General features: G+C 62.4%; 1 protein-coding gene across 1 annotated transcript; it reads right to left on the minus strand.

Annotated features, from left to right (window-relative positions):
* Positions 1-3,964: 3,964 nt before the first annotated feature.
* MNX1 (motor neuron and pancreas homeobox 1) lies at positions 3,965-7,106 on the minus strand. Its single transcript, XM_068933806.1, has 3 exons — positions 6,443-7,106; positions 4,375-4,535; positions 3,965-4,300 (listed from the first exon to the last, which is right to left on the minus strand). Exons 1-3 carry the CDS (start codon positions 7,089-7,091, stop codon positions 3,965-3,967), a joined length of 1,146 nt encoding a protein of 381 aa, XP_068789907.1. The 5' UTR covers positions 7,092-7,106.
* Between the last annotated feature and the right edge of the window lie 3,569 nt (positions 7,107-10,675).

The raw sequence follows: 10,675 nt of genomic DNA on the forward strand, positions 1-10,675 counted from the left end.
GACTTCAGAAATAATCAATGCGCCTTCTACCGGTGAAGTGTTTTGTTCCCACAAGTTTCGTGGAGAATTTGAGGGGGATTATATATTTATGGTTTCCCATTCGAAAGACTTTTAGCAGCTTTACTTTGGACATATGGATCCTATTTTGGTCCTTTTGTTTTAGCACTTAATGCTTACAAAATTGCCGGTTAATGACATCCATGCCTAAACCATGTTGCTTTTTAAAGTAAAATTTCCACCAAAGGTCCATGTCCATACTTACCAGGGCCCAATATGCCGGTGAATGTTTTGAGAGGCTTGTTACCTCCCATGTCCGGGGGCAGGGAACCCGTCGGAAAATGAAATCACAAACCGGGGGGGGGGGGGGGGGGGGGCAGATTAAACCCTCGCTGGCCCTGCCCATGCTGGGGCCGAGGCCAAACGGCCCCATTGCCCCCAGCAACGCTGCTGGGCTGAGCGCACACCAGGGCACCCTGCGACGGGGTGAGGGGGCACCATGGGGTTGGGTGCGAGGGCTCTGGAGGGGTCTGGGTGCAGGGGACAGCAGCAGGGTGTTGGGCCACCCTGGGAGGTGGGTGCAGGGGGCCTGGAGTTGACTGGGGCTGTGCGTAGAGGGACTGGGGTTGGATGTGGGAGGACTGGTGTGGACGGGAGCATGGTGCAGGGATCCCGGGGTTGGATGTAGGAGCTCTTGCACTGGGTGCACAGGACCAGGCTGGGTGCAAGTGGCACCCTTGGGCTGGGTGTGGGGGACCACGCGGGCTGGGTGCCAGGGGAGTGGGGCTGGGGGCAGGGAATCTGGAGTGGACTGGGGCTGTCTGCAAGGGGACTGGGGCAGGGTGGGAGGAGATGCAGGGCTGGATGTGGGGGGACTGGGTCAGGGTAGAGCGCCCCCGGGGCTGGGTGCGGGGGGATTAGGGTGGACTGCGGGAGGTACCGGCGCCGCTTTGTTCCTGCCCAGCTGGGCAAACCCGCGGGGCGCCCGCGCCGCCGCCGCCGGGCCGGGCCGGGCCGGGCCGAGCCGGGAGCGGAGCGGAGCACCCCCGGGCCGGGCCGGAGCGGGCTGAGCTGGGAGCGGGGCGGAGCATCCCCGGGCCGGACTGAACCCGGAGCGGAGCGGAGCATCCCCGGGCCGGACCGAGCCGGGAGCGGAGCGGAGCATCCCCGGGCCGGACCGAACCCGGAGCGGAGCGGAGCATCCCCGGGCCGGACCGAACCCGGAGCGGAGCGGAGCATCCCCGGGCCGGACCGAACCCGGAGCGGAGCGGAGCATCCCCGGGCCGGACCGAGCCGGGAGCGGAGCGGAGCATCCCCGGGCCGGACCGAACCCGGAGCGGAGCGGAGCATCCCCGGGCCGGACCGAACCCGGAGCGAAGCGGAGCATCCCCGGGCCGGACCGAGTCGGGAGCGGAGCGGAGCATCCCCGGGCCGGACCGAACCCGGAGCGAAGCGGAGCATCCCCGGGCCGGACCGAGCCGGGAGCGGAGCGGAGCATCCCCGGGCCGGACCGAACCCGGAGCGGAGCGGAGCGGAGCATCCTCGGACCGAACCGGACCGGGAGCGGAGCGGAGCGCGGTGCTCACATTAACGGGGCCCCGCTAATCACCGCGAGCCTCGTTACTTCAAAAGATCGTGGGAAATCCCGATTAAAAGGCTTTTCTCCCCTCTTGGGATCGACACCTTTGAAGCCCTTCCAAACGACAACGAGAATGCATCTACCGCTAAAAGACTGTGTCTATATTTTAAGTGAGTTTAATTTCATTTTTTTAGTTCCCCTTTCTTTTTCTTCTCTCCCCCCCCCCCATCTCCTTTCAGTTTTGGAAACACCTGGTAAGTTGTAAAATGATTTACGAAGTGAAAGTGTTAAATGAGGCCACCAGCTGTAAGACTGACAGAGCTTTATGAGTTTTATTAGGTGCCCTATTATGGAAAATAAACTTTAATCCGTCCATAAAAACAGAATCTGAAAAACATATTTGTCCTTGTAGTCTGGAACACTGAAGGTATTCTTGCGAGACGCTGGGCTTGAAAAAGATTAATTTTATTGAGACAGACACAATACACCGGTAGGACTTTGATACAGAGTCCATGAATAGTTGCCTATACCCTGCAAGGCTATTTTTCATACGGTCCAGACACGTTTGGACACACGCCTCTTAGACATACAGTGAACGTCTGGCCCAATCGGGGCACGTTTCCCAGCTGAATTAGCAGGCGTTTCGCTGCAAACTAATGGCCGAGGGGTGATCTTTTGGGGAGGATCTCAGGTAGCTCCGTATTCTTCAGAATGATTACGTGTCTTTCGCACTGGCTTGTTTTAGGTATTTTTAAGCGTAAACGGAGAGGCAAATCCTACTGGAAGTGACCAGCTTGTACCCTGGGTTTTCTGGGGCCGGGGGGGGCGGTGCGAAACGGGCTCGCGTGGGTGGTCACGCACGGAGCTGCGGGGCGGGCGTGGAAACCGCCGGGCCATAACCCCCGTTTCCTTCAAATTCTCTAAAATGAATCCGCGATTGCGTTAAATTCTCTAAAAACGGTGACCTGTGAGTTAGAGCTGGAACGAAAGGAAGTCGTTTTGCACATTTCAATCACACCCTACAACGTTATTCTTTATGTGCAAGGGGGTAGGTATTGATCAAGCTAAATCGAGTTTATCCTGATCAAGTTTTTTGACATATGGGAGCTATCACGATTTATGATTTACACAGTGAGCACCTCTGATTTACGGCGCGTTCCCCCGGCGCGCTGGGCGTGCCGGGGCGGCCGCCTAATAAATAATTGCCTCGTCTCGAAATCCCGCTTCGAGTTAGGAACACCTGAAGCGCTCCCTGATCCCGAACTGTTTTTCTTCGTGCAATCTCGCTCAATAACCTCACGCATGCATCAGACTGTACTTCGGGCAGGTTTTTATAGGGGCCATACTGTTCTCATTTGCAAGGTTAACACGGGTTTGTAAAACCGCGTTAAAAGAAAAAAAAGAGAGAGAGAGCGCGGAAGAGGAGCGCTCCGCGTTGTAGAGGGTTTAATCGCCCTCCGCGGGGCTCGGCCGCGGGCAGCGCCGACGTGCGCGGGAGCGGGCCGAGGCACGCTGTCGGTCGTTAGCGGGGATGAATTGCGAGACGTGGCCCCGAGCTGGATGGGATGAGGCGGTGATTATATTTAAATTCGCGATAATTGATTTGGGGAAGAGCGCCGGTGACAAGAAGGAATTGATCCGCGAATTTATGGGCGAGATAAATTCCGCGGTGACCGGAGCGGCCGCGGGAGCCGTCGGGGGGGGGGGGGGGGCCCGTCCTCGGCGCCGGGGGCCCGTCGCCGCCGCCGCCCTCGCCCCCTCCCGCCCGCGGGGGCTCCCTACTCGTTCGCAAACCTCCCATGAACGCCCCTGCAACCCCTCTCGTCCTTTCCAGCCCTGCTGCCCGGGCATTGCCTGCGAGGTCGCTCCCCATTTTGCACCCTCCCCCCTAAAAATCCCCTTAAAAAGCGCCCACACGTCTCAAGTACAAAATGCTGTTTATTTTCCATCCCATCGCGCGGGTGGGAGGGCCTGGGTAATAATTTAGCATGCATAAGTAGAGGTAACTTTTTTTTTTTTATAAATACGATATACAAAAATAAAGACAGTATTGAGATTTCCAGCAGTTTTAACGTTCATGACATAAACAGTTTTTTCCCGATATATAGTAAGAACAAAACATTTCCGATACTCAGCGAAAGGAGCGCGTTTCCAGGGACCAGGGATGGACGGGGCGGGGGACCTCAAGTTTTGTCTGGTTTCAGTCACTAATAACACTGTGTTCACTGCAGATCCTCGGCGCGGGGAAGAGCATCGTCTCCTCCACCCCCCTCCAAGCAGGGAGAAACGGAACTGGGAGAGGGAGGGGAAGCGGGGCCGGTGCCGACCCCTGGCAGGAGCCGCCGGCGCGGCCCCGACGGGGCGGGCGGAGTGGGACGTGCGGGGGGCTCACTGGGGCTGTGCTGGGGCCGGCGGCGGGGGGCCGTGCCGGGCCCGGGGCTCTGTGTCATCCTCGTCCGCTTCGGAGCAGTCGGAGGAGTGGTAGGGGCAGCACCGGGCGGCCTCCTCTTCTTCCTCCTCCTCCTCCTCCTCGTCGGGCTCGCTGTCGGGCAGCTCCCGCAGCCGCCGCCCGCCGCCCTTCTCGGGGGCGGCCAGCAGCAGCTCCTCGGCCGCCTTGTTGTCTTCGCCGCCGCCCTTCTGCTTCTCGGCCTCCTGCGCCGCCTGCTCCTTGGCCTTCTTGCTGCGCTTCCACTTCATGCGCCGGTTCTGGAACCAGATCTTCACCTGGGGGAGCGGGGAGAGCGCCTGAGCCGCCGGCCCCGACGGCAGCCCGGGCGCCCGCCGCCGCCGCCACTCACCTGCGTCTCGGTGAGCATGAGCGACGTGGCCACCTCGAAGCGCTTGGGCCGCGACAGGTACTTGTTCAGCTTGAACTGGTGCTCCAGCTCCAGCAGCTGCTGGCTGGTGAAGGCCGTGCGCGGCCGCCGGCACTTCCCCAGCAGGTTGGACTGCGCCTGGGCTGGGGAGGGGGGGAGCGTGGGGTGAGCACGACCCCCCCCCCCTCCGACCAAAGGGGGGGAAAAAAAAACACAAAAAAAAATATCCCCCAATGCCCCCCCCAACCCCTCCACCCTCTTGATTTCCCAGGAGCTGCACAAGCGCCAGACAATAAAACGGAGCAGAGCGAAGTGGTACCGGTCTCTCCCGGGAGCAGCAATTTGCTCCGTTTAATGCTCCCTGCTTTAGCGAAGCCTCCGCACTTCCAGCTCACCCAGAGCCTCCAGCTTTAATTAAGTGGATTGAAGCCGGGCACCACCATCCCTCCCGCCCCCCAGCAGGCTGGGGATGGGCCCGCTCCTCGCTGCCGGGATTGCAAACCGGGTACCGTCCGGGCTGGCTGGGACACCAGGGCGGACGTGGGAGTCACCGTTAAAAATATATATGAATAAATAAGCAGTGAGCTATAAAAAACGTTTTTGAACGAAAAAAAAAATCGGCGTGTTTTCCTTATTCAAAAGCAATACTTAAAATCAGGGACTGCTTAAAAAAAAATCCTGGACCCCCCCCCCCCGCCCCCGAGGGCACGGACCGGGCATTCCCGGTGCTGCTATACCCGCGCTACTGCGCATTTCTCATAGCATTTGGGCCCTTTCGCTTGTTTGGTTGAGAAAATAGGAAGAAAATACAAAGGGGCAGCTCTCGCTCCCCAAACGCGTTTGGAGCCAGCTTGTTACAACGGGCAGAATGAAAAAAGGACAGTGTCCGCCTCACAAACAGGAGCACGGATGAGATTTTCTCACTGCCGTGCGATTTTCCGAGTCTCCATTATCGTTTCTCTCTGACTATTTATTCCCCTCCCCTGCACCTTGTTTGAGAGGCAGCACTCTGACAACTCTCCTAATTATTTTCTTCCTGAATGTTCCAGTCCAAACAACCCCAATTCGAGAGAAAACAATGGACTTTTGTCTGCGAATGTGTGTGCAGAGTATATATAATAAAAAAATGGCAATTCTTTTCCTGGCATGATTTTCGTAAAACTACACCTCCGCTATTGTTAAATCGGCCATTCCCACAGAGAGCTCACACCTAAGAAAGTGATCTCTGCCTGAAACCCAGATGCACGAGAAGCCCCATCCCTGGCGAGGCCTAGCTGCTAAGCAACGCTCATTTGCCGGAATTTCGCGGATTGTCGTATTTAATGCAGCGTTTTCAGCTGTTTCGGGTCACAAACGGGAACTGTTCCCACCACGTTTATTCCACGTCCATCTACTTATCCTCAGGCTACGCGGTAACCCCAAATCTTTGGCTCACCCCAAGTCGCGCGCCCATTTGCCCAGAGGAGACTCGCGTAGTTATTTACAAGCCTATTTCCCGTGGGGGGAAAAAAAAATAAAATAAAATAAAATAGGAGAGAAATGCGGCCGGCTGACAGGACCTGCCCGCCCGCTCTTTCGGGAGCCATCGAGATCCGCAGGGCTGCGGCTCCGGCCCCTTCCCCGCCGGCGGCCGCGGAGGCCCCGAGCGGCCCCGAGTGCCCGGGGACGGCGGCACCGCGGCCTCGCGGCGACAAAAAGCGCTTTGCCGCCTTCCCATTAACCTGCCATGGCAAACCGGGCTGCCAGGGGCTCCTGAGGAGCCGGCCGTAAGGACGCACAGAACCCCCTTTTTCGTTGAGAAACTCTATTTCCCCCTTCCCCTCCGTGATAATAAAAAAAATATAAATATTATATTTATATTTAAAGATACATCTATATATTTAAATATATAAAGAGTCGCCGCCGGTTTAAGTCTGCGGGAAATTGATGCGGGGCAGGGCCGGGGTGCGCGTTACCCTCCAGAGTAAGGAGGCGGGGGCCGGTAGGCCCTGCGGGGAGGAGGGGGCCGTCGGGCCGGCTGCGGAGCGGGCAGAGGGAGGCGAGTACTCACAGTTGAAGTCGGGCATTTTGGGCAGGATCATGCCGGCCGTGGAAGCCCGCAGCCACTGGTCCAGCTGGAAGGTGCCAGCGCCGAGTTTGATGGGGTCGGCGGCGGCGGCGGGGTGCGAAGGGTGCGCTCCTTGCACTTGCGAGTAGGAGTAGGAGAGGGCCGGGTGCTGGCCGGCCAGCGCCGAGTAGCCGTAGACGGGGTGGCCGTAGAGGGCCGCCTGCGCCGGCATGCCCGGCCCGCCGGGCGCCGCGGGGTGCAGTCCCAGGGCCATGCCCGCCGCCGAGGCGTGGTGGTGGTGGTGGTGATGGTGGTGGTGGTGGCCGCCGCCGCTGGTGCCCGCCAGGAAGCCGGGCTTGGGCACCAGGGCGCAGTGCGCGGCCAGCAGGCGCGGCGGCGAGGGGCTCTCGGTGCGCAGGCAGTCGGCGGCGGCGGCGGCGGCGCCGGCCGGGTGCTCGGAAGAAGAGGAGGAGGAGGAGGAGGAGGAGGAAGACGAAGAAGACGAAGAGGAGGACGGGGGGCTGCCGCTGCCGCTGCTACTCCCGCTGCTGCTCAGCGAGGTGACCAGGGCGAGCGGCGCGCTCTGCGCCGCCGCCTTAGGGGGGTCGACAGCCAGGAGCGCGTCGATGCGGAAATTTTTGGATTTTTCCATGGGAGCGCCGTGGCGGGGAGAGGCGGCGGCGGCGGCGGCGGGGAAGCGAGGCGGCGGCGGGGAAGCGCCGGGCAGCGCGCCGAGACGCGGCTGCCGCGGCCCCGCGGCGCGCCCCGGCCGGGCGGACGGACGGACGGACGGGCGGACGGACGGGCGGGCGGCGGCGGCAGTGCGGGCGCGCTGGGCGGCGCGGCCCCTTCAAGGCGCGCAGGCGGCTCCCATTGGGCCCGCGCCGCTGCAGCCTCCATTGGCGGCGGCCCCCGGCCGGGCCCGCTATTGGCCCCGCCGCGCACCTGTCACGGCGGCGCGGGGGCCGCCCCCGACGGCTTCCCCCGCCGCCGCCGCCGGGATGCTCCCGCTCCCTCTGCTCCCCCCCCCCCTCCCCAACCCCGGGCTCCCCCCTGCTTTTCGGCCGCCGTGGCCGCGCCGCCCCGTGTTCGCACCTGCGGGGGTGTGAAAGGCGCAAGGCCGGCGCGGCGCGGGGTTTGGGGGGAGGAAGGGAGGGAAGAAGCAACCTCGCGGGTGGTGAGGGCTGGGGCGGGCTGGGGTTGCCAAACGGGAAGGGAAAGGGCAGTTTCTCCCGCGGAAGGCCAAGCAGGTCCGTTCGCGCCGGGAATGCGTTTCCAGCGCGGCAGGCGCGCCTGCTTGTGCCCGCACCGACGAGCCAAGGTGGGCCCTGCCGCGTCTTAAATGACAGTTTTCCACCATCCCCGCGCTGGGCAAATATTTACAACACATGCGCTGCCAACGGCTTTTTAACGAGTTGGAAAGAATAAACACCTGCAGGTCAGGAAGTCAAGCCTGCCACCAAAATTCAGTTTTGTCAATAGTGTTATTAGACCTTTCTTATCTAGCGCAAACACGCCCGACCAGCGAAGGGAACGAGCGGGCGGCGGATGCCCCGCGCTCGGCCGGGGGCAGAGCCAGCGCTCCCGCTTCGAGAGCCGCGGCAGGACCCGGCCGGGATGCGCCCGGCTTTTGTACCCGCGCGTCCGTGTAAGCGATGGGGATGGCAGCGTGGGAGGCGAAAGTTCAAGGGCGTTTGCTAAAGAGGCGCTTCAGCGCCTGGCCCTCGCTCCCTGCCCTCCCCACGCTCCTTCTTTCCTTCCTTCCCTCCCTCCGCCCGGGGTGATGCAATTCCTCCTTGCAGGGCCAGGCAAAGCGGGACCTGCTGCGGTCACACCGCCGTGTGCCTGGCACAGCCCCCCGCCCCGCCCCGGAGCAGATCCGTTTTGCAGCCGGGGACAGGGCAGGGGAGGCGGCGGGGCTGCGCCTCGGGCAGCCGTCGGGGCTCCCGGCGCACGGGAGCTGCCCCGGGCCGCCGCCGCCCGCCCTGGCCCCGGCCCCGGCCCTCGGCGCGGCCTCCTGCCCAGCGGCGCTGGGTCCACGGAGTCCTCCGGGGTAGGACAACAGCAACCGAAAAAAAAAGAAGAAAAAAGTGAGAAAGGAAAAAAATGAGGGAAAAGGGAGAGGAAAAGGGGGGGAAGGAAAAAAAAAGACAAGAAAGCTGGAGTCCAGCACAGCAAACAAAACATCCGAAAACTTTCCTACTGACCCCCTCCTCGCCCTTGCTGGGCAGGCGGAAGGCTCAGGGTTACCTCTGCCAAGGGCACACACGCACACCTGGCTCCGTGTCCTGATATCCCCTTCCCTCCTGCACGGTTTGACTTCCCCCACCCCCCCGCCCCGATGATGTCCCTGCTCGGAGCGTCTGGACACCGCTCCTTCCTCCAGAGCAGATGCACTGGCCCAGGCCCAGGCACACGCACAGCAGAGGCACAGCGGAGCGCGGCAGCGGCTCCCGCACCCACATGCGCAGCAGGGCGCCCACACGCACACAGCGTTGGCGCCCACACGTGTGCGTCCCTGGTAGGGGCGGAGGCGTACACACGTGGCACACGCACACACACACACACATTCCCAACAGATGCACCGGCAAAACAAAACAAAAAAATGCACCCACACAAACGCACACATACACGTACACTGGCGAAATTTGCCCGCGCCCCGGCGCGTATGCTGCAGAGGTGCGCGGGTGGGCGCCCAGCAGACGCACAAGCGCCCAGGGATGCGCACAGCACTTGCCTACACACATGCACGTACGCACAGCAGGCGCGCACACAGCGGACTCCCACTGCACCCAGGCGCATGCAGCCTTTTAAATCACTCCTGGCTTCTCCGGTCGCCGGCTGAGCCGAAACCTCTCAAACGAGGCACTGCGCTGAATTAATAATCTATTTGCTAACGAAGCCGCGGTGCTCCGCGTGCGCGGTGCTGCGGCGGAGCAGGGGTCAAGGCCGACCCTGGCATCCTGCGGGGGGAGGCTGGAGCCCTTTGGGCGCACATCCGCCCCCCTCTTTGAGCACACATCTCCCCCCACCCTCTGCGCGCATATCCCCCCCTTGGGGCTCACATCGCTCCCCTCTTTGCGCGCACATCGCCCCCCGCGCAGCCGCGCGGGCTGCATAGCCTTTTCGCGTTGCTGGCGTGTCTCCCCCGACTTTATGCGCCCGCGGGGCTCAGTTCCGCCCCATCTCCTCTCACATTTTCGCCGGTTCGTTTTTCCACGGCCGCCAGCTGGTTTCAGCGGGGCCGCGGAGGATGCGCGGGTTAAACGGGTAACAGCGCGGGGAGGAGACGGGGCCGGGCGGGGAGCACCGTGACAGCCCCGGGGCTCCGCTGCAGCCCGCCGGAGCGGCTCCGGTTGCCCCAGATTTCCCGTCTTTCATCACCGGGGCCCACTTGCGCCGCCAGAAGCGGGGAAAGATCACGGCAGCAACTGCCTCGGGGGGGGGCGGCGGTTCCCACGGTCACCGCCGAGAGCAGAGGGGTCATTGCACCCACCCCCGCCTCCTCCACCCCCGTGTAACGGGAGGCCTAAGGGGGGGGGGGCTCCGGATTTACTAAATGCGCCTCTGGCAACTAATGCATCGTGAAAGAAGATACCTGCATGCGGGAAATAATTTGGCCTTAGGGGCCGGGCAGGGGCCGCCGCCGGGGGTCCCTAGGCGGAGGCGGCGCAGCGCCGGGCGCCCGCTCCGCCGGCGAGGCGGGGAGCGCGGGCGCGCACAGGACGTGCCTTGCTGTGCACATATGGAGACCACGTTGCGGGAACGCTTTAGGGCCTCTCCTTGATTTAAAAAAAAGGTGCTGTGGGTGTGGGGGGAGGGGGCAACAGAGCTGCAAGGCCAATTCACTTCATGTAAGAGTAGGAGCCGTGGGTTTACGGCTGTGCTTGCGGCTGCGGACGTGTGTCCAGGGCCCGAGGTGGGGCCCGCAGGGGCGGAAGGGATGCGCGGCTCCCGGACACGGGCCGCGGAGGACCGCGCTCGACGGGAGGCGAGGCTGGTCGGTGTCAACTAATATATTCAGACGTGCAGAGGCGGCAGAAGGCACAGCCGTCTAGGGGCAAGGCATGGGGCTGCCTCGTCCTTCTCCGTTGCACCACCGCCTCCCGGGGCAGGCACTTGCGGCCGGGGGGGGGGGGCGGGGCGGGTCTCCCCGTCCAGGCAGCCCCGTATAGTCCCCCCGGGGCCCGACCCAGCCCGGCTGCACCGCGGCAGCCCTGCAGCGCCCGCCGCCAC

Source organism: Struthio camelus, chromosome 2 (assembly GCF_040807025.1).
Source record: "Struthio camelus isolate bStrCam1 chromosome 2, bStrCam1.hap1, whole genome shotgun sequence".
Taxonomy (NCBI): domain Eukaryota; kingdom Metazoa; phylum Chordata; class Aves; order Struthioniformes; family Struthionidae; genus Struthio; species Struthio camelus.

Bases quoted from the DNA above. Each gene is read 5' to 3' on its own strand.
- MNX1 (XM_068933806.1), bottom strand. From the start codon at position 7,091: ATGGAAAAATCCAAAAATTTCCGCATCGACGCGCTCCTGGCTGTCGAC. The intron at 4,536-6,442 runs GTGAGTACTCGC...CCCCCTCCCCAG, and splicing joins CAAAATGCCCGACTTCAACT to CCCAGGCGCAGTCCAACCTG. The intron at 4,301-4,374 runs GTGAGTGGCGGC...CCGCTCCCCCAG, and splicing joins TCATGCTCACCGAGACGCAG to GTGAAGATCTGGTTCCAGAA.